Raw genomic sequence first — 21079 nt, 5'->3', positions numbered from 1 at the left:
AGCACAATAAATATGTTGAGTTCAATGACCCATCATTTATTACTGTGTGGTAGTGAACATTCTTGTGACAAGGCAGTAAGCTCCATACGAAACCATTTAGTGCAGCAATTTCTTTATTTAGTGGCATTTGCTACAGACATTGAACATTGAGTGAACTTTTAGTACCAGGAATCCCCGATGCGCCTCATGCTCATGAACCTGGTGCCGCTCATGCCCATGTCCCTGAAGCTCCTGTACTCTCCGGGCCTCATGTACATCATCTTGCCTCTGTAGTTGGGCTGCTCGTACATCAGCCAGTGGCCGTCCTGCACCTGGCAGGACTGGCACTCGGACATGCGGTAGCGGTCCTGGATGTTGTCGCAGTCGTCCATCAGCTCGTTGCTCTGACCGCTGAAGTTCTCCCTCTCGTAGATCTTCATCCTGAACTGGCCACGGTGCTGGAGAGCCGAAAGAAAGATGCGCGTCAGAAAAATGTCAGAGCTGTTGAAGTTCTAGTTAGTAATATTCAGTGGACGGAGTAGGTACCATGGGGATCATGCGACAAGACTTGATGCAGTCCCTCATTCCCATCATGCTCATGTAGTCGGAGTACTCGCCCCTCTTCATGAAGAACTGGTTTCCCATGTAGTTGGTGCGGTCGTAGACCATGAAGCAGCCGCTCTCCACCCTGCAGGAGTTGGACCTGTTCAGGTAGGAGGTCATGTCGGAGGAGTCGCTCATGCACTCGTAGTTGCGACCCTGGAAGTTCTTCTCCTCGTAGAAGATGATCTGGAAAAAAAGAAGTCATAAAAGTTAGATGGTAAAAAACAGGAGATAGGTGAAATTAAAATAAGTAATTTTCAGCTAAAAGCTGATCAGAATCACCTTTCCCCTCATGTTCATGCCGGTGTTGCTCATGTTGGCTGTGGATGTGTTCACTCTGCGCTACTGACTGACTACCATGGTTTAACCCTTTCCTTTTATACCTGACTGGATGGACAGAACAAGTGGCCCCCCTCAGAGAACCCCTTACTCATCAACTCATTATTGAAGCCTCTAGAACACAGGTTTGAGTAAAAAGCGGGTGAAAGGGCTCATATTAGCTTCCGTCAGATGCACGACTTACGCATCACGGTCATTAAATAGCTCATTAATACACTTATTTGTCTCTTAGTTCAAATATGTGCTCGATGTTCAAGGAGCGTGAAACTGAATTTTTTTAGTTTTCGCTTCATCATCTTACAAACGCAGAAAGACAAGAAGTAATGAGAGAAATGTTTATTGGATAATAGTTGCATCGACAACAAACATGAGTTAATGAAACTTAACAGTGAGGTTATTTACATATGTATGTTTACACATATATTATTTATATATTTACATGTTTACATCAAAACAACAGTTGTAATGATTTGTTGAATCTGCCTCTGGGGCCTTTCTGTCTTCTTATTAGTCAGTTCAGTCACATGAGAGTCAGAAGCAGGAAGTGAGTGCTTGTGTGGAGAAAAGTGATGTTCAGCCGAAAGGCGTCATCTGTCTTCATCCTGTTGTTTATTCAGGTTCAGAGTGATCCAACCGCCCGGCATCGAACCGTCACATTCGATCGACAATAGCTAGTTTCGTTAGTGTCTCTCTTTTGCTTTAGTGTATTATCTTGAAGTTCATCTTTGCTTATTGTTTCCGAAACAGAATTTTTATAGTTTCCGCTTTTTAATCGTACAAATCGTCAGATAGATCTAATGAGAGTAATGTTTATTGTCTATGATGCATCGACACCATACTAACATCAGCTTGCTTCATGCTTCCATTGGCTTGAGAACAAAAGCTCAACAGAGTAAGGTAAGCCATTTTCTTTTTTAGTTTATGTTTATATATGTATATATATTCATCATGTCCTTTCTATTAATGTTGTGTAAACCTGTAGTTGTAGCTTGTTAATCGTATAAATGACTAAAAGGCTCCTCCTGTTCACAGCTCAACCACAATGTCGCCTCTGAAATCACAGTTTTCCAAAGTGTCTCAGATGCTGTAGATGTTCATCCAGGTTTTGAAACCAGGAACAAGACGTCACTAGCTTGAACCAATATATTGTAGCATGTTTGTCAAAGCTAGCTGTGTATTCATTCGCTATTTGTGCTATTAATTTGTACAACTAATAATTTAGATGCCCCACACTAAAGCAGTCAATTGTGTCAGACTTGTACTTTGACAAATTAAAAGCCTTTCTCTCTGATAATCAGAATCTTGCCAATTCCAAAAATATCATATGAAGGTTTATGGTTCCTTTGTCTCTTGAGTTGATCTTTAAATTGTAAAGACAAATGTGTCATGGAATCAAAAACAGCACAATGAATATGTTGAGTTCAATGACCCATCATTTATTACTGTGTGGTAGTGAACAATCTTGTGACAAGGCAGTAAGCTCCATAGGAAATCATTTAGTGCAGCAATTTCTTTATTTAGTGGCATTTGCTACAGACATTGAACATTGAGTGAACTTTTAGTTGCAGGAATCCGTGATGCGCCTCATGCTCATGAACCTGGTGCCACTCATGCCCATGTCCCTGAAGCTCCTGTACTCTCCGGGCCTCATGTACATCATCTTGCCTCTGTAGTTGGGCTGCTCGTACATCAGCCAGTGGCCGTCCTGCACCTGGCAGGACTGGCACTCGGACATGCGGTAGCGATCCTGGATGTTGTCGCAGTCGTCCATCATCTCGTTGCTCTGACCGCTGAAGTTCTCCCTCTCGTAGATCTTCATCCTGAACTGGCCACGGTGCTGGAGAGCCAAAAGAAAGATGCGCGTCAGAAAAATGTCAGAGCTGTAGAAGTACTAGTTAATTATATTCAGTGGACGGAGTAGTTACCATGGGGATCATGCGACAAGACTTGATGCAGTCCCTCATTCCCATCATGCTCATGTAGTCGGAGTACTCGCCCCTCCTCATGAAGTACTGGTTTCCCATGTAGTTGGTGCGGTCGTAGACCATGAAGCAGCCGCTCTCCACCCTGCAGGACTGGCACCTGTTCAGGTAGGAGGTCATGTCGGAGCAGTCGCTCATGCACTCGTAGGTGCGACCCTGGAAGTTCTTCTCCTCGTAGAAGATGATCTGGAAAAAAATAAGTCATAAAAGTTAGATCGTAAAAACAGTAGATAGGTTATATTAAAATAAGTAATTTTTAGCTGATTAAAAAAGCTGATCAGAAGCACCTTTCCCCTCATGTTCATGCCGGTGTTGGTCATGTTGGCTGTGGATGTGTTCACTCTGCGCTACTGACTGACTACCATGGTTTAACCCTTTCCTTTTATACTTGACTGGATGGACAGAACAGGTGGCCCCCCTCAGAGAACCCCTTACTCATCAACTCATTATTGAAGCCTCTAGAACACAGGTTTGAGTAAAAAGCGGGTGAAAGGGCTCATATTTATGGGGTGCCGTTTGTCAAGCAGCTCACGCTGAAAATAACAGCAACATTTTGTCACATTTAGCTTCAAACCATGTTTAAAAAACTGGTGTGAATTTTTGAGTCACTTTTTTTGCACATTTACAGCAATATTTGTCAACTTAGAGATATTTTAAATATTTAAATCCAAATGTTAAATGTTACAATTAAATGTTAAATCTAAATGCTAAATCTAAATGTTAAATTTAAATCTAAATTTTAAATCTGAATTTAAATCTAAATGTTAAATCTAAATGTTAAATCTAAATGTTAAATTTAAATCTAATTGTTAAATTTAAATCTAAATGTTAAATCTGAATCTAAATATAAATGTTAAATCTAAATGTTAAATCTAAATATAAATGTTAAATCTAAATGTTTAATCTAAATGTTAAATTTAAATCTAAATGTTAAATCTAAATCTAAATGTTAAATCTAAATGTTTCGGGTGAAACTAAATATTTAGCTAATATGCAAATTCAAATGCCGGTTACGGGAAGTAGTAACAAAATTAAAGCTCGAGGAAGTCAGAGTGTGTTTATTACGGAGCCCCCCAGGGGACACGGGGGAAATGAGGACAGCAAAATGACTTTTGCCAGATCCCGAGAAAGTTTAGGACAATGTACATCCGGGTATCTCATAATAATGACATATTAAGTCATTATTATGAGATACGGGTTGTGGGCGGGGCGCCACAGAGCAGGGAAGCCGAGGCTGAGTGGCTGCGGGGACAGTCGCTGAAGTGGGCGACTGTGCATCGATACAGAGACATAACAGGATCGATCCATGTTTTCTGCTCCGTTCATTGTCTTAGCGAAGTCCTGCGTGTGTCTGTGTCTGCTTCCGCCTCACTTCCCTCTGTCCCGCGCTCGCTTTACACTTTAACAATAAACACCAGCGCTGATCACAAGTTATTAGGACACCTACAGGACTGATGTTATGATCTCATACTATCTAATAATAATGAGATACTGACTGCAGGGTCTGTCATGGGAGACTGTGTGTGTGGGCTGTGTGCGTGTGTGTGTGTGTGTGTGTTGGGGGGTGTATGCTTGTCTCTGTTCCTCTTCACTAAAACTGATAATCACATGTATTTTTTAGTTATTATCCGATGATGACCGATCATGACTTCGGATCGCTCCGTCACTTTAACGCTGACAGTCCTGACTGTGCGCGTCACGTTCTGCTCGTGTTGTGTGGAGCGGGGGACTACGTGCACACGGTGTTTAAACATGTGTTTCGTGAGCTCAAACAAACACAAAGTAAACATCAGTCCTGTAGGTGTCCTAATAACTTGTGATCAGCGCTGGTGTTTATTGTTAAAGTGTAAAGCGAGCGCGGGACAGAGGGAAGTGAGGCGGAAGCAGACACAGACACACACAGGGCGACCGGACTTTTAATGAGCGTCTGTTCTGATGCTGGAGCAGCGCTGGTTATAATGATTCAGCGGCAGCACATCGCTAAGACAATGAACGGAGCAGAAAACATGGATCGATCCTGTTATGTCTCTGTATCGAGGCACAGTCGCCCACTTCCACGAGTAGGGCTCTGTGGCGCCCTGCCCACAACCCGTATCTCATAATAATGACTTAATATGTCATTATTATGAGATACCCGGATGTACATTGTCCTAAACTTTCTCGGGATCTCGCAAAAGTCATTTTGCTGTCCTCATTTTCCCCCGTGTCCCCTGGGGGGCTCCGTAATAAACACACTCTGACTTCCTCGAGCTTTTATTTTGTTACTACTTCCTGTAACCGGCATTTGAATTTGCATATTAGCTAAATATTTAGTTTCACCCGAAACATTTAGATTTAACATTTAGATTTAACATTTAGATTTAAATTTAACATTTAGATTAAACATTTAGATTTAAATTTAAATTTAACAATTAGATTTAAATTTAACATTTAGATTTAACATTTAGATTTAAATTTAACATTTAGATTTAGATTTAACATTTAGATTTAAATTTAACATTTAGATTTAAATTTAACATTTAGCATTTAGATTTAACATTTAACATTTAAGTGTTACATTTAACATTTGGATTTAAATATTTAAAATATCTCCAAGTTGACAAATATTGTTGTAAATGTGCAAAAAAGTGACTCAAAAATTCACACCAGTTTTTTAAACATGGTTTGAAGCTAAATGTGACAAAATGTTGCTGTTATTTTCAGCGTGAGCTGCTTGACAAACGGCACCCCATACATATTAACTTCCGTCAGATGCACAACTTACGCATCACGGTTGGTAAATAGCTCATTAATACGCTTATTCGTCTCTTAGTTAAAGTATGTGCTCGATGTTCAAGGAGCGTGAACCTGAATTTTCGTAGTTTTCGATTCATCTTACAAACGCAGAAAGACAAGAAGTAATGAGAGAAATGTTTATTGAATAAAATGTTGCATTGACAACAAACATGAGTTAATGAAACTTTACAGTGAAGTTATTTACATATGTTTGTTTACATGTATTATTTATACATTTACATGTTTACAAATATATCATTTATACATTTACATGTTTACATCAAAACAACAGTTGTAATGATTTGTTGAATCTGCCTCTGTGGCCTTTCTGGCTTCTTATTGGTCAGTTCAGTCACATGAGAGTCAGAAGCAGGAAGTAAGTGCTTGTGTGGAGAAAGGTGATGTTTGGCCAAAAGACGTCATCTGTCTTCATCGTGTTGTTTATTCAGGTTCAGAGTGACCCAACTGCCCGGCATTGAACCTTCACATTCAACTGACAATAGCTAGTTTCCTAGGTGGCTCTCGTTTGCTTCAGTGTATTATCTTGTAGTTCATCTTTGCTTATTGTTTTCGAAACAGAATTGTTATAGTTTCAGCTTTTAAATGGTACAAATCGTCAGATAGATCGAATGAGAGTAATGTTTATTGTCTATGATGCATCGACACCATACTAACATCAGATTGCTTCATGCTTCCATTGGCTCAAGAACAAAAGCTCAACAGGGTAAGTTAAGCCATTTTATCTTTTAGTTTATGTTTATATATGTATTTATATTTATCATGTCATTTCTATTAATGTTGTATTAAACTGTAGTTGTAGCCTGTTAATCATATAATAGACTTAAAGGCTCCTCCTGTTCAAGGCTCAACCACAACGTCAGCTCTGAAATCACAGTTTTCCAAAGTGTCTCAGAAACTGTAGATGTCCATCCAGGTTTTGAAACCAGAAACAAGACGTCACTAGCTTGAACCAATATATTGTAGCATAGTTGTCAAAGCTTACTGTGTATTCATTCACGATTTGTGATATTAATTTGTACAACTAATAGTTTAGATGCCTCACATTAAAGCAGTCAAATGTGTCAGACATGTAAACTTTTTTTTTACTTCGACAAATTAAAAGCCTACATTTCACTTAATTTTTCATTTCTGAAGGTTTATGGTTTCTTTGGCTGTTGAGTTGATCTTTAAATTGTAAAGACAAATGTGTCATGGATTTTAAAACACAGCACAATGAATATGTTGAGTTCAATGAGCCATCATTTATTACTGTGTGGTAGTGAACAATCTTGTGACAAGGCAGTAAGCTCCATACGAAATCATTTAGTGCAGCAATTTCTTTATTTAGTGGCATTTGCTACAGACATTGAACATTGAGTGAACTTTTAGTACCAGGAATCCCCAATGCGCCTCATGCTCATGAACCTGGTGCCGCTCATGCCCATGTCCCTGAAGCTCCTGTACTCTCCGGGCCTCATGTACATCATCTTGCCTCTGTAGTTGGGCTGCTCGTACATCAGCCAGTGGCCATCCTGCACCTGGCAGGACTGGCACTCGGACATGCGGTAGCGGCCCTGGATGTTGTCGCAGTCGTCCATCAGCTCGTTGCTCTGACCGCTGAAGTTCTCCCTCTCGTAGATCTTCATCCTGAACTGGCCACGGTGCTGGAGAGCCGAAAGAAAGATGCGCGTCAGAAAATGTCAGAGCTGTAGAAGTACTAGTTAATTATATTCAGTGGACGGAGTAGTTACCATGGGGATCATGCGACAAGACTTGATGCAGTCCCTCATTCCCATCATGCTCATGTAGTCGGAGTACTCGCCCCTCCTCATGAAGTGCTGGTTTCCCATGTAGTTGGTGCGGTCGTAAACCATGAAGCAGCCGCTCTCCACCCTGCAGGACTGGCACCTGTTCAGGTAGGAGGTCATGTCGGAGGAGTCGCTCATGCACTCATAGGTGCGACCCTGGAAGTTCTTCTCCTCGTAGAAGATGATCTGGAAAAAAATGAGTCATAAAAGTTAGATTGTAAAAAACCGGAGATAGGTGAAATCAAAATAAGTAATTTTCAGCTTTAAAAAAAAGCTTATCGGAAGCACCTTTCCCCTCATGTTCATGCCGGTGTTGCTCATGTTGGCTGTGGATGTGTTCACTCTGTGCTACTGACTGACTACCATGGTTTAACCCTTTCCTTTTATACCTGACTGGATGGACAGAACAAGTGGCCCCCCTCAGAGAACCCCTTACTCATCAACTCATTATTGAAGCCTCTAGAACCGAGGTCTTCAACGTTTTTCAGGCCAAGGACCCACAAACTGATGGAGAGATGGAGCAGAGACCCCATACTATATATAGTGTTAAAATTGTGTTTAATATTGACTTGGGCCTAGTGCCATGTATAAACATAGCTACCCTGTTATTGTACATTCAATACTAAACTATTCAAATATTACAGTTTCATATATTCATGTTTTTAATTTAAACATGTGGAAGGTACAGGGTGGCCATGCCACTGCCTTTTATAAACCTACGTCTTGCATACAACACTGAGGTATTACAATAATTCACAGATTAATGTTTTTATTTTAAACCTACATGCAGAAGAGACAGTGAATCATCAAACAATCTGTGGATGGCACACATACTCTCACATTAGTTAGATGTCGGACCTTGATGGGTAACACACAACTTATCTAACCTTGGACGGATGGCAGTTGTCAGGCAGAGGGTCAAATCAGCCTCACAATGTGTTGGATGCATGTGATTGTGTATTTTAAGACATTGAAATTTGTGGGAAAAAAATAAAAAATAATTTAAAAAAAAATAAAAATTGTCTCAACCAAAAATTTCGCCACCCCCCTGCAGTACTTCCTGTTGAAGAACTCTGCTCTAGAACAGAGATATGTGTAAAAAGCGGGTGAAAGGGCTCATATTAGCTTCCCTCAGATGCACGATTTACGCATCACGGTCAGTAAATAGCTCATAAATACGCTTATTCTTCTCTTAGTTCAAATATGTGCTCGATGTTCAAGGAGTGTGAAACTGAATTTTCGTAGTTTTCGCTTCATCATCTTACAAACGCAGAAAGACAAGAAGTAATGAGAGAAATGTTTATTGGATAAAATGTTGCATCGACAACAAACATGAGTTAATGAAACTTTACAGTGAAGTTATTTACGTAAGAATGTTTACACGTATTATTTATACATTTACATGTTTACAAATATATTATTTATACATTTTCATATTTACATCAGGACAACAGTTGTAATGATCTGTTGAATCTGCCTCTGTGGCCTTTCTGGCTTCTTATTGGTCAGTTCAGTCACATGAGAGTCAGAAGCAGGAAGTGAGTGCTTGTGTGGAGAAAGGTGACGTTCGGCCAAAAGACGTCATCTGTCTTCATCGTGTTGTTTATTCAGGTTCAGAGTGACCCAACCGCCCGGCATTGAACCGTCACATTCAACTGACAATAGCTAGTTTCGTAAGTGGCTCTCTTTTGCTTCAGTGTATTATCTTGAAGTTCATCTTTGCTTATTGTTTTCGAAACAGAATTTTTATAGTTTCAGCTTTTAAATGGTACAAATCGTCAGATAGATCGAATGAGAGTAATGTTTATTGTCTATGATGCATCGACACCATACTAACATCAGCTTGCTTCATGCTTCCATTGGCTTGAGAACAAAAGCTCAACAGGGTAAGTTAAGCCATTTTATCTTTTAGTTTATGTTTAAATATGTATTTATATTTATCATGTCATTTCTATTAATGTTGTATTAAACTGTAGTTGTAGCCTGTTAATCATATAATAGACTTAAAGGCTCCTGTTCAAGGCTCAACCACAACGTCGCCTCTGAAATCACAGTTTTCCAAAGTGTCTCAGATGCTGTAGATGTTCATCCAGGTTTTGAAACCAGAAACAAGACGTCACTAGCTTGAACCAATATATTGTAGTGTGTTTGTCAAAGCTTACTGTGTATTCATTCACGATTTGTGATATTAATTTGTACAACCAATAGTTTAGATGCCTCACATTAAAGCAGTCAAATTTGTCAGACATGTAAACTTTTTTTACTTCGACAAATTAAAAGCCTACATTTCACTTAATTTTTCATTTCTGAAGGTTTATGGTTTCTTTGGCTGTTGAGTTGATCTTTAAATTGTAAAGACAAATGTGTCATGGAATTAAAAACACAGCACAATGAATATGTTGAGTTCAATGAGCCATCATTTATTACTGTGTGGTAGTGAACAATCTTGTGACAAGGCAGTAAGCTCCATACGAAATCATTTAGTGCAGCAATTTCTTTATTTAGTGGCATTTGCTACAGACATTGAACATTGAGTGAACTTTTAGTACCAGGAATCCCCGATGCGCCTCATGCTCATGAACCTGGTGCCGCTCATGCCCATGTCCCTGAAGCTCCTGTACTCTCCGGGCCTCATGTACATCATCTTGCCTCTGTAGTTGGGCTGCTCGTACATCAGCCAGTGGCCGTCCTGCACCTGGCAGGACTGGCACTCGGACATGCGGTAGCGGTCCTGGATGTTGTCGCAGTCGTCCATCAGCTCGTTGCTCTGACCGCCGAAGTTCTCCCTCTCGTAGATCTTCATCCTGAACTGGCCACGGTGCTGGAGAGCCGAAAGAAAGATGCGCGTCAGAAAATGTCAGAGCTGTAGAAGTACTAGTTAATTATATTCAGTGGACGGAGTAGTTACCATGGGGATCATGCGACAAGACTTGATGCAGTCCCTCATTCCCATCATGCTCATGTAGTCGGAGTACTCGCCCCTCCTCATGAAGTGCTGGTTTCCCATGTAGTTGGTGCGGTCGTAGACCATGAAGCAGCCGCTCTCCACCCTGCAGGACTGGCACCTGTTCAGGTAGGAGGTCATGTCGGAGGAGTCGCTCATGCACTCATAGGTGCGACCCTGGAAGTTCTTCTCCTCGTAGAAGATGATCTGGAAAAAAATGAGTCATAAAAGTTAGATGGTAAAAAAACGGAGATAGGTGAAATTAAAATAAGTAATTTTCAGCTGATTAAAAAAGCTGATCAGAAGTACCTTTCCCCTCATGTTCATGTCGGTGTTGCTCATGTTGGCTGTGGATGTGTTCACTCTGTGCTACTGACTGACTACCATGGTTTAACCCTTTCCTTTTATACCTGACTGGATGGACAGAACAAGTGGCCTCCCTCAGAGAACCCCTTACTCATCAACTCATTATTGAAGCCTCTAGAACAGAGGTCTTCAACGTTTTTCAGGCCAAGGACCCACAAACTGATGGAGAGATGGAGCAGGGTCCCCATACTATATATAGTGTTAAAATTGTGTTTAATATTGACTTGGGCCTAGTGCCATGTATAAACATAGCTACCCTGTTATTGTACATTCAATACTAAACTATTCAAATATTACAGTTTCATATATTCATGTTTTTATTTTAAACATGTGGAAGGTACAGGGTGGCCATGCCACTGCCTTTTATAAACCTACGTCTTGCATACAACACTGAGGTATTACAATAATTCACAGATTAATGTTTTTATTTTAAACATACATGCAGAAGAGACAGTGAATCATCAAACAATCTGTGGATGGCACACATACTCTCACATTAGTGAGATGTCGGACCTTGATGGGTAACACACAACTTATCTAACCTTGGACGGATGGCAGTTGTCAGGCAGAGGGTCAAATCAGCCTCACAATGTGTTGGATGCATGTTAATGTGTATTTTAAGACATTTAAATTTGTGGGAAAAAAATAAAAAATTGTCTCAACCAAACATTTTGCCACCCCCCTGCAGTACTTCCTGTTGAAGAACTCTGCTCTAGAACAGAGATATGAGTAAAAAGCGGGTGAAAGGGCTCATATTAGCTTCCGTCAGATGCAAGACTTACGCATCACGGTCAGTAAATAGCTCATTAATACACTTATTTGTCTCTTAGTTCAAATATGTGCTCGATGTTCAAGGAGCGTGAAACTGAATTTTTGTAGTTTTCGTTTTATCATCTTACAAACGCAGAAAGACAAGAAGTAATGAGAGAAATGTTTATTGGATAAAATGTTGCATCGACAACAAACATGAGTTAATGAAACTTTACAGTGAAGTTATTTACATATGTATGTTTACACATATATTATTTATATATTTACATGTTTACATCGAAACAACAGTTGTAATGATTTGTTGAATCTGCCTCTGGGGCCGTTCTGTCTTCTTATTAGTCAGTTCAGTCACATGAGAGTCAGAAGCAGGAAGTGAGTGCTTGTGTGGAGAAAACTGATGTTCAGCCGAAAGACGTCATCTGTCTTCATCCTGTTGTTTATTCAGGTTCAGAGTGATCCAACCGCCCGGCATCGAACCGTCACATTCGATCGACAATAGCTAGTTTCGTTAGTGTCTCTCTTTTGCTTTAGTGTATTATCTTGAAGTTCATCTTTGCTTATTGTTTCCGAAACAGAATTTTTATAGTTTCAGCTTTTTAATCGTACAAATCTTCAGATAGATCTAATGAGAGTAATGTTTATTGTCTATGATGCATCGACGCCAAACTAACATCAGCTTGCTTCATGCTTCCATTGGCTCGAGAACAAAAGCTCAACCGAGTAAGTTAAGCCATTTTATCTTTTAGTTTATGTTTATATATGTATTATATTTATCATGTCCTTTCTATTAATGTTGTGTGAACCTGTAGATGTAGCTTGTTAATCGTATAAATGACTAAAAGGCTCCTCCTGTTCACAGCTCAACCACAACGCCGCCTCTGAAATCACAGTTTTCCAAAGTGTCTCCGATGCTGTAGATGTTCATCCAGGATTTGAAACCAGGAACAAGACGTCACTAGCTTGAACCAATATATTGTAGCATGTTTGTCAAAGCTAGCTGTGTATTCTTTCACTATTTGTGCTATTAATTTGTACAACTAATAATTTAGATGCCCCACACTAAAGCAGTCAATTGTGTCAGACTTGTACTTTGACAAATTAAAAGCCTTTCTCTCTGATAATCATAATCTTGCCAATTCCAAAAATATCATATAAAGGTTTATGGTTCCTTTGTCTGTTGAGTTGATCTGTAAATTGTAAAGACAAATGTGTCATGGAATTAAAAACACAGCACATTGAATATGTTAAGTTCAATGACCCATCATTTATTACTGTGTGGTAGTGAACAATCTTGTGACAAGGCAGTAAGCTCCATACAAAATCATTGAGTGCAGCAATTTCTTTATTTAGTGGCATTTGCTACAGACATTGAACATTGAGTGAACTTTTAGTTGCAGGAATCCGTGATGCGCCTCATGCTCATGAACCTGGTGCCGCTCATGCCCATGTCCCTGAAGCTCCTGTACTCTCCGGGCCTCATGTACATCATCTGGCCTCTGTAATGGGGCTGCTCGTACATCAGCCAGTGGCCGTCCTGCACCTGGCAGGACTGGCACTCGGACATGCGGTAGCGATCCTGGATGTTCTCACAGTCGTCCATCAGCTCGTTGCTCTGACCGCCGAAGTTCTCCCTCTCGTAGATCTTCATCCTGAACTGGCCACGGTGCTGGAGAGCCGAAAAAAAGATGCGCGTCAGAAAAATTTCAGAGCTGTAGAAGTACTAGTTAATTATATTCAGTGGACGGAGTAGTTACCATGGGGATCATGCGACAAGACTTGATGCAGTCCCTCATTCCCATCATGCTCATGTAGTCGGAGTACTCGCCCCTCCTCATGAAGAACTGGTTTCCCATGTAGTTGGTGCGGTCGTAGACCATGAAGCAGCCGCTCTCCACCCTGCAGGACTGGCACCTGTTCAGGTAGGAGGTCATGTCGGAGCAGTCGCTCATGCACTCGTAGGTGCGACCCTGGAAGTTCTTCTCCTCGTAGAAGATGATCTGGAAAAAAATAAGTCATAAAAGTTAGATCGTAAAAAACAGTAGATAGGTTAAATTAAAATAAGTAATTTTCAGCTGATTAAAAAAGCTGATCAGAATCACCTTTCCCCTCATGTTCATGCCGGTGTTGCTCATGTTGGCTGTGGATGTGTTCACTCTGTGCTACTGACTGAATACCATGGTTTAACCCTTTCCTTTTATACCTGACTGGATGGACAGAACAGGTGGCCCCCCTCAGAGAACCCCTTACTCATCAACTCATTATTGAAGCCTCTAGAACACAGGTTTGAGTAAAAAGCGGGTGAAAGGGCTCATATTAGCTTACGTCAGATGCACAACTTACGCATCACGGTCAGTTAATAGCTCATTAATATGCTTATTTGTCTCTTAGTTCAAATATGTGCTCGATGTTCAAGGAGCGTGAACCTGAATTTTCGTAGTTTTCGCTTCATCTTACAAACGCAGAAAGACAAGAAGTAATGAGAGAAACGTTGATTGAATAAAATGTTGCATTGACAACAAACATGAGTTAATGAAACTTTACAGTGAAGTTATTTACATATGTTTGTTTACATGTATTATTTATACATTTACATGTTTACAAATATATTATTTATACGTTTACATCAAAACAACAGTTGTAATGATTTGTTGAATCTGCCTCTGTGGCCTTTCTGGCTTCTTATTGGTCAGTTCAGTCACATGAGAGTCAGAAGCAGGAAGTGAGTGCTTGTGTGGAGAAAAGTGATGTTTGGCCGAAAGACGTCATCTGTCTTCATCGTGTTGTTTATTCAGGTTCAGAGTGACCCAACCGCCCGGCATTGAACCTTCACATTCAACTGACAATAGCTAGTTTCGTAAGTGGCTCTCTTTTGCTTCAGTGTATTATCTTGTAGTTCATCTTTGCTTATTGTTTTCGAAACAGAATTTTTATAGTTTCAGCTTTTAAATGGTACAAATCGTCAGATAGATCTAATGAGAGTAATATTTATTGTCTATGATGCATCGACACCATACTAACATCAGCTTGCTTCATGCTTCCATTGGCTCAAGAACAAAAGCTCAACAGGGTAAGTTAAGCCATTTTATCTTTTAGTTTATGTTTATATATGTATTTATATTTATCATGTCATTTCTATTAATGTTGTATTAAACTGTAGTTGTAGCCTGTTAATCATATAATAGACTTAAAGGCTCCTCCTGTTCAAGGCTCAACCACAACGTCGCCTCTGAAATCACAGTTTTCCAAAGTGTCTCAGATGCTGTAGATGTCCATCCATGTTTTGAAACCAGAAACAAGACGTCACTAGCTTGAACCAATAAATTGTAGCATAGTTGTCAAAGCTAGCTGTGTAATCATTCACTATTTGTGCTATTAATTTGTACAAATAATAGTTTAGATGCCTCACATTAAAGCAGTAAAATGTGTCAGACACGTTATATATTTTTTTTTACTTCGACAAATTAAAAGCCTACATTTCACTAAATTTTTCATTTCTGAAGGTTTATGGTTTCTTTGGCTGTTGAGTTGATCTTTAAATTGTAAAGACAAATGTGTCATGGAATTAAAAACACAGCACAATGAATATGTTGAGTTCAATGACCCATCATTTATTACTGTGTGGTAGTGAACAATCTTGTGATAAGGCAGTAAGCTCCATACGAAACCATTTAGTGCAGCAATTTCTTTATTTAGTGGCATTTGCTACAGACATTGAACATTGAGTGAACTTTTAGTACCAGGAATCCCCAATGCGCCTCATGCTCATGAACCTGGTGCCGCTCATGCCCATGTCCCTGAAGCTCCTGTACTCTCCGGGCCTCATGTACATCATCTTGCCTCTGTAGTTGGGCTGCTCATACATCAGCCAGTGGCCGTCCTGCACCTGGCAGGACTGGCACTCGGACATGCGGTAGCGGTCCTGGATGTTGTCGCAGTCGTCCATAAACTCGTTGCTCTGACCGCCGAAGTTCTCCCTCTCGTAGATCTTCATCCTGAACTGGCCACGGTGCTGGAGAGCCGAAAAAAAGATGCGCGTCAGAAAATGTCAGAGCTGTAGAAGTACTAGTTAGTAATATTCGGTGGACGGAGTAGTTACCATGGGGATCATGCGACAAGACTTGATGCAGTCCCTCATTCCCATCATGCTCATGTAGTCGGAGTACTCGCCCCTCCTCATGAAGTACTGGTTTCCCATGTAGTTGGTGCGGTCGTAGACCATGAAGCAGCCGCTCTCCACCCTGCAGGACTGGCACCTGTTCAGGTAGGAGGTCATGTCGGAGCAGTCGCTCATGCACTCGTAGGTGCGACCCTGGAAGTTCTTCTCCTCGTAGAAGATGATCTGGAAAAAAATGAGTCATAAAAGTTAGATGGTAAAAAACAGGAGATAGGTGAAATTAAAATAAGAAATTTTCAGCTGATTAAAAAAGCTGATCAGAAGTACCTTTCCCCTCATGTTCATGCCGGTGTTGCTCATGTTGGCTGTGGATGTGTTCACTCTGTGCTACTGACTGACTACCATGGTTTAACCCTTTCCTTTTATACCTGACTGGATGGACAGAACAGGTGGCCCCCCTCAGAGAACCCCTTACTCATCAACTCATTATTGAAGCCTCTAGAACAGAGGTCTTCAACGTTTTTCAGGCCAAAGACCCACAAACTGATGGAGAGATGGAGCAGGGACCCCATACTATATATAGTGTTAAAATTGTGTTTAATATTGACTTGGGCCTAGTGCCATGTATAAACATAGCTACCCTGTTATTGTACATTCAATACTAAACTATTCAAATATTACACAGTTTCATATATTCATGTTTTTATTTTAAACATGTGGAAGGTACAGGGTGGCCATGCCACTGCCTTTTATAAACCTACGTCTTGCATACAACACTGAGGTATTACAATAATTCACAGATTAATGTTTTTATTTTAAACCTACATGCAGAAGAGACAGTGAATCATCAAACAATCTGTGGATGGCACACATACTCTCACATTAGTGAGATGTCGGACCTTGATGGGTAACACACAACTTATCTAACCTTGGACGGATGGCAGTTGTCAGGCAGAGGGTCAAATCAGCCTCACAATGTGTTGGATGCATGTGAATGTGTATTTTAAGACATTGAAATTTGTGGAAAAAAAATAATTAAAAAAAAAAAAAAAATTGTCTCAACCAAAAATTTCGCCACCCCCCTGCAGTACTTCCTGTTGAAGAACTCTGCTCTAGAGATATGAGTAAAAAGCGGGTGAAAGGGCTCATATTAGCTTCCGTCAGATGCACAACTTACGCATCACGGTCAGTAAATAGCTCATAAATACGCTTATTCTTCTCTTAGTTCAAATATGTGCTCGATGTTCAAGTAGCGTGAAACTGAATTTTCGTAGTTTTCGCTTCATCTTACAAACGCAGAAAGACAAGAAGTAATGAGAGAAATGTTTATTGGATTAAATGTTGCATCGACAACAAACATGAGTTAATGAAACTTTACAGTGAAGTTATTTACATATGAATGTTTACACGTATTATTTATACATTTACATGTTTACAAATATATTATTCATACATTTTCATTTTAACATCAGTACAACAGTTAATGATTTGTTGAATCTTCCTCTGTGGCCTTTCTGGCTTCTTATTGGTCAGTTCAGTCACATGAGAGACAGAAGCAGGAAGTGAGCGCTTGTGTGGAGAAAAGTGAGTTCGGCCGAAAGACGTCATCTGTCTTCATCGTGTTGTTTATTCAGGTTCAGAGTGATCCATCCACCCGGCATCGAACCTTCACATTCAACCGACAATAGCTAGTTTTGTAAGTGGCTCTCTTTTGCTTCAGTGTTTTGTCTTGTAGTTCATCTTTGCTTATTGTTTCTGAAACAGAATTTTTATAGTGTCAGCTTTTAAATGGTACAAATTGTCAGGTATACCTAATGAGAGTAATGTTTATTGTCTATGATGCATCGACACCAAACTAACATCAGCTTGCTTCATGCTTCCATTGGCTTGAGAACAAAAGCTCAACAGGGTAAGTTAAGCCATTTTCTTTTTTATTTTATGTTTATATATGTATATATATTTATCATGTCCTTTCTATTAATGTTGTGTGAACCTGTAGTTGTAGCTTGTTAATCGTATAAATGACTAAAAGGCTCCTCCTGTTCACGGCTCAACCACAACGCCGCCTCTGAAATCACAGTTTTCCAAAGTGTCTCAGATGCTGTAGATGTTCATCCAGGTTTTGAAACCAGGAACAAGACGTCACTAGCTTGAACCAATATATTGTAGTATGTTTGACAAAGCTAGCTGTGTAATCATTCACTATTTGTGCTATTAATTTGTACAACTAATAATTTAGATGCCCCACACTAAAGCAGTCAAATGTGTCAGACTTTAATTTGACAAATTAAAAGCCTTTCTCTCTGATAATCAGAATCTTGCCAATTCCAAAAATATCATATGAAGGTTTATGGTTCCTTTGTGAGTTGATTTGATTTTTAAATTTTACAGACAAATGTGTCATGGAATTAAAAACACAGCACATTGAATATGTTGAGTTCAATCACCCATAATTTATTACTGTGTGGTAGTGAACAATCTTGTGACAAGGCAGTAAGCTCCATACGAAATCATTTAGTGCAGCAATTTCTTTATTTAGTGGCATTTGCTACAGACATTGAACATTGAGTGAACTTTTAGTTGCAGGAATCCGTGATGCGCCTCATGCTCATGAACCTGGTGCCGCTCATGCCCATGTCCCTGAAGCTCCTGTACTCTCCGGGCCTCATGTACATCATCTTGCCTCTGTAGTTGGGCTGCTCGTACATCAGCCAGTGGCCGTCCTGCACCTGGCAGGACTGGCACTCGGACATGCGGTAGCGGTCCTGGATGTTGTCGCAGTCGTCCATCAGCTCGTTGCTCTGACCGCTGAAGTTCTCCCTCTCGTAGATCTTCATCCTGAACTGGCCACGGTGCTGGAGAGCCGAAAGAAAGATGCGCGTCAGAAAATGTCAGAGCTGTTGAAGTTCTAGTTAGTAATATTCAGTGGACGGAGTAGTTACCATGGGGATCATGCGACAAGACTTGATGCAGTCCCTCATTCCCATCATGCTCATGTAGTCGGAGTACTCGCCCCTCCTCATGAAGTACTGGTTTCCCATGTAGTTGGTGCGGTCGTAGACCATGAAGCAGCCGCTCTCCACCCTGCAGGACTGGCACCTGTTCAGGTAGGAGGTCATGTCGGAGCAGTCGCTCATGCACTCGTAGGTGCGACCCTGGAAGTTCTTCTCCTCGTAGAAGATGATCTGGAAAAAAATTTGTTATAAAAGTTATATGGTAAAAAACAGGAGATAGGTGAAATCAAAATAAGTAATTTTCAGCTTTAAAAAAAAGCTTATCGGAAGCACCTTTCCCCTCATGTTCATGCCGGTGTTGCTCATGTTGACTGTGGATGTGTTCACTCTGCGCTACTGACTGACTACCATGGTTTAACCCTTTCCTTTTATACCTGACTGGATGGACAGAACAGGTGGCCCCCCTCAGAGAACCCCTTACTCATCAACTCATTATTGAAGCCTCTAGAACAGGGGTCTTCAACGTTTTTTCAGGCCAAGGACCCACAAACTAATGGAGAGATGGAGCAGGGACCCCATACTATATATAGTGTTAAAATTGTGTTTAATATTGACTTGGGCCTAGTGCCATGTATAAACATAGCTACCCTGTTATTGTACATTCAATACTAAACTATTCAAATATTACCGTTTCATATATTCATGTTTTTATTTTAAACATGTGGAAGGTACAGGGTGGCCATGCCACTGCCTTTTATAAACCTACGTCTTGCATACAACACTGAGGTATAACAATAATTCACAGATTAATGTTTTTATTTTAAACATACATGCAGAAGAGACAGTGAATGATCAAACAATCTGTGGATGGCACACATACTCTCACATTAGTGAGATGTCGGACCTTGATGGGTAACACACAACTTATCTAACCTTGGACGGATGGCAGTTGTCAGGCAGAGGGTCAAATCAGCCTCACAATGTGTTGGATGCATGTGAATGTGTATTTTAAGACATTTAAATTTGTGGGAAAAAAATTCCAAAAAAATTCAAAATTGTCTCAACCAAAAATTTCGCGACCCCCTGCAGTACTTCCACAGACCCCCTAGGGGTCGCGGACCCCCTGTTGAAGAACTCTGCTCTAGAGATATGAGTAAAAAGCGGGTGAAAGGGCTCATATTAGCTTCCCTCAGATGCACAACTTACGCATCACGGTCAGTAAATAGCTCGTTAATATGCTTATTCGTCTCTTAGTTCAAATATGTGCTTGATGTTCAAGGAGCGTGAAACTGAATTTTTCGTAGTTTTCGCTTCATCATCTTACAAACGCAGAAAGACAAGAAGTAATGATAGAAATGTTTATTGGATAAAATGTTGCATCGACAACAAACATGAGTTAATGAAACTTTATAGTGAAGTTATTTACGTAAGAATGTTTACAGATATTATTTATACATTTACATGTTTACAAATATATTATTTATACATTTTCATATTTACATCAGGACAACAGTTGTAATGATTTGTTGAATCTGCCTCTGTGGCCTTTCTGGCTTCTTATTGGTCAGTTCAGACACATAAGAGACAGAAGCAGGAAGTGAGTGCTTGTGTGGAGAAAAGTGACGTTTGGCCGAAAGACGTCATCTGTCTTCATCGTCTTGTTTATTCATGTTAAGAGTGATCCATCCACCCGGCATCGAACCTTCACATTCAACCGACAATAGCTAGTTTCGTAAGTGGCTCTCTTTTGCTTCAGTGTTTTGTCTTGTAGTTCATCTTTGCTTATTATTTCTGAAACAGAATTTTTATAGTGTCAGCTTTTTAATCGTACAAATCGTCAGGTAGATCTAATGAGAGTAATGTTTATTGTCTATGATGCATCGACACCAAACTAACATCAGCTTGCTTCATGCTTCCATTGGCTTGAGAACAAAGAAGCTGAACCGGGTAAGTTAAGCCATTTTCTTTTTTAGTTTATGTTTCTATATGTATTTATATTGATCATGTCCTTTCTATTAATGTTGTGTGAACCTGTAGTTGTAGCTTGTTAATCGTATAAATGACTAAAATGCTCCTCCTGTTCACGGCTCAACCACAACGCCGCCTCTGAAATCACAGTTTTCCAAAGTGTCTCAGATGCTGTAGATGTTCATCCAGGTTCTGAAACCAGGAACAAGACGTCACTAGCTTGAACCAATATATTATAGCATGTTTGTCAAAGCTAGCTGTGTATTCATTCACAATTTGTGATATTAATTTGTACAACTAATAATTCAGATGCCCCACACTAAAGCAGTCAAATGTGTCAGACTTGTATTTTGACAAATTAAAAGCCTTTCTCTCTGATAATCAGAATCTTGCAAATTCCAAAAATATCATATGAAGGTTTATGGTTCATTTGTCTGTTGAGTTGATCTGTAAATTGTAAAGACAAATGTTTCATG

General features: G+C 40.0%; 7 protein-coding genes across 7 annotated transcripts; all 7 read right to left on the bottom strand.

Annotated features, from left to right (window-relative positions):
- Positions 1-158: 158 nt before the first annotated feature.
- Positions 159-909, bottom strand: LOC133021902 (gamma-crystallin M2-like). The gene is made up of 3 exons (XM_061088907.1): positions 865-909; positions 526-768; positions 159-437 (listed from the first exon to the last, which is right to left on the bottom strand). The coding sequence occupies exons 1-3, from the start codon at positions 895-897 to the stop codon at positions 159-161; spliced, it is 555 nt and encodes a 184-aa protein (XP_060944890.1). The 5' UTR covers positions 898-909.
- Positions 910-2479: 1570 nt separating this feature from the next.
- LOC133021901 (gamma-crystallin M3-like) lies at positions 2480-3235 on the bottom strand. The gene is made up of 3 exons (XM_061088906.1): positions 3191-3235; positions 2847-3089; positions 2480-2758 (listed from the first exon to the last, which is right to left on the bottom strand). The coding sequence occupies exons 1-3, from the start codon at positions 3221-3223 to the stop codon at positions 2480-2482; spliced, it is 555 nt and encodes a 184-aa protein (XP_060944889.1). The 5' UTR covers positions 3224-3235.
- A 3828-nt stretch (positions 3236-7063) lies between these two features.
- On the bottom strand, positions 7064-7819 carry LOC133021457 (gamma-crystallin M2-like). The gene is made up of 3 exons (XM_061088315.1): positions 7775-7819; positions 7430-7672; positions 7064-7342 (listed from the first exon to the last, which is right to left on the bottom strand). The coding sequence occupies exons 1-3, from the start codon at positions 7805-7807 to the stop codon at positions 7064-7066; spliced, it is 555 nt and encodes a 184-aa protein (XP_060944298.1). The 5' UTR covers positions 7808-7819.
- Positions 7820-10028: 2209 nt separating this feature from the next.
- LOC133021456 (gamma-crystallin M2-like) lies at positions 10029-10784 on the bottom strand. Its single transcript, XM_061088314.1, has 3 exons — positions 10740-10784; positions 10395-10637; positions 10029-10307 (listed from the first exon to the last, which is right to left on the bottom strand). The coding sequence occupies exons 1-3, from the start codon at positions 10770-10772 to the stop codon at positions 10029-10031; spliced, it is 555 nt and encodes a 184-aa protein (XP_060944297.1). The 5' UTR covers positions 10773-10784.
- A 2170-nt stretch (positions 10785-12954) lies between these two features.
- Positions 12955-13711, bottom strand: LOC133021455 (gamma-crystallin M3-like). The gene is made up of 3 exons (XM_061088313.1): positions 13667-13711; positions 13322-13564; positions 12955-13233 (listed from the first exon to the last, which is right to left on the bottom strand). The coding sequence occupies exons 1-3, from the start codon at positions 13697-13699 to the stop codon at positions 12955-12957; spliced, it is 555 nt and encodes a 184-aa protein (XP_060944296.1). The 5' UTR covers positions 13700-13711.
- Positions 13712-15297: 1586 nt separating this feature from the next.
- Positions 15298-16053, bottom strand: LOC133021458 (gamma-crystallin M2-like). Its single transcript, XM_061088317.1, has 3 exons — positions 16009-16053; positions 15664-15906; positions 15298-15576 (listed from the first exon to the last, which is right to left on the bottom strand). The coding sequence occupies exons 1-3, from the start codon at positions 16039-16041 to the stop codon at positions 15298-15300; spliced, it is 555 nt and encodes a 184-aa protein (XP_060944300.1). The 5' UTR covers positions 16042-16053.
- A 2204-nt stretch (positions 16054-18257) lies between these two features.
- On the bottom strand, positions 18258-19013 carry LOC133022013 (gamma-crystallin M3-like). The gene is made up of 3 exons (XM_061089027.1): positions 18969-19013; positions 18624-18866; positions 18258-18536 (listed from the first exon to the last, which is right to left on the bottom strand). Exons 1-3 carry the CDS (start codon positions 18999-19001, stop codon positions 18258-18260), a joined length of 555 nt encoding a protein of 184 aa, XP_060945010.1. The 5' UTR covers positions 19002-19013.
- Between the last annotated feature and the right edge of the window lie 2066 nt (positions 19014-21079).

Source organism: Limanda limanda, chromosome 16 (assembly GCF_963576545.1).
Source record: "Limanda limanda chromosome 16, fLimLim1.1, whole genome shotgun sequence".
NCBI classification, from domain to species: Eukaryota; Metazoa; Chordata; class Actinopteri; order Pleuronectiformes; family Pleuronectidae; genus Limanda; species Limanda limanda.
Note: the sequence above shows the minus strand (reverse complement) of the source record. Positions and strands in the feature narration are given on the sequence as shown.

Bases quoted from the DNA above. Each gene is read 5' to 3' on its own strand.
- LOC133021902 (XM_061088907.1), bottom strand. From the start codon at position 897: ATGAGCAACACCGGCATGAACATGAGGGGAAAG. The intron at 769-864 runs GTGATTCTGATC...CTTTTTTTCCAG, and splicing joins GCATGAACATGAGGGGAAAG to ATCATCTTCTACGAGGAGAA. The intron at 438-525 runs GTACCTACTCCG...TCGGCTCTCCAG, and splicing joins CTTGTCGCATGATCCCCATG to CACCGTGGCCAGTTCAGGAT.
- LOC133021901 (XM_061088906.1), bottom strand. From the start codon at position 3,223: ATGACCAACACCGGCATGAACATGAGGGGAAAG. The intron at 3,090-3,190 runs GTGCTTCTGATC...ATTTTTTTCCAG, and splicing joins GCATGAACATGAGGGGAAAG to ATCATCTTCTACGAGGAGAA. The intron at 2,759-2,846 runs GTAACTACTCCG...TTGGCTCTCCAG, and splicing joins CTTGTCGCATGATCCCCATG to CACCGTGGCCAGTTCAGGAT.
- LOC133021457 (XM_061088315.1), bottom strand. From the start codon at position 7,807: ATGAGCAACACCGGCATGAACATGAGGGGAAAG. The intron at 7,673-7,774 runs GTGCTTCCGATA...ATTTTTTTCCAG, and splicing joins GCATGAACATGAGGGGAAAG to ATCATCTTCTACGAGGAGAA. The intron at 7,343-7,429 runs GTAACTACTCCG...TCGGCTCTCCAG, and splicing joins CTTGTCGCATGATCCCCATG to CACCGTGGCCAGTTCAGGAT.
- LOC133021456 (XM_061088314.1), bottom strand. From the start codon at position 10,772: ATGAGCAACACCGACATGAACATGAGGGGAAAG. The intron at 10,638-10,739 runs GTACTTCTGATC...ATTTTTTTCCAG, and splicing joins ACATGAACATGAGGGGAAAG to ATCATCTTCTACGAGGAGAA. The intron at 10,308-10,394 runs GTAACTACTCCG...TCGGCTCTCCAG, and splicing joins CTTGTCGCATGATCCCCATG to CACCGTGGCCAGTTCAGGAT.
- LOC133021455 (XM_061088313.1), bottom strand. From the start codon at position 13,699: ATGAGCAACACCGGCATGAACATGAGGGGAAAG. The intron at 13,565-13,666 runs GTGATTCTGATC...ATTTTTTTCCAG, and splicing joins GCATGAACATGAGGGGAAAG to ATCATCTTCTACGAGGAGAA. The intron at 13,234-13,321 runs GTAACTACTCCG...TCGGCTCTCCAG, and splicing joins CTTGTCGCATGATCCCCATG to CACCGTGGCCAGTTCAGGAT.
- LOC133021458 (XM_061088317.1), bottom strand. From the start codon at position 16,041: ATGAGCAACACCGGCATGAACATGAGGGGAAAG. The intron at 15,907-16,008 runs GTACTTCTGATC...ATTTTTTTCCAG, and splicing joins GCATGAACATGAGGGGAAAG to ATCATCTTCTACGAGGAGAA. The intron at 15,577-15,663 runs GTAACTACTCCG...TCGGCTCTCCAG, and splicing joins CTTGTCGCATGATCCCCATG to CACCGTGGCCAGTTCAGGAT.
- LOC133022013 (XM_061089027.1), bottom strand. From the start codon at position 19,001: ATGAGCAACACCGGCATGAACATGAGGGGAAAG. The intron at 18,867-18,968 runs GTGCTTCCGATA...ATTTTTTTCCAG, and splicing joins GCATGAACATGAGGGGAAAG to ATCATCTTCTACGAGGAGAA. The intron at 18,537-18,623 runs GTAACTACTCCG...TCGGCTCTCCAG, and splicing joins CTTGTCGCATGATCCCCATG to CACCGTGGCCAGTTCAGGAT.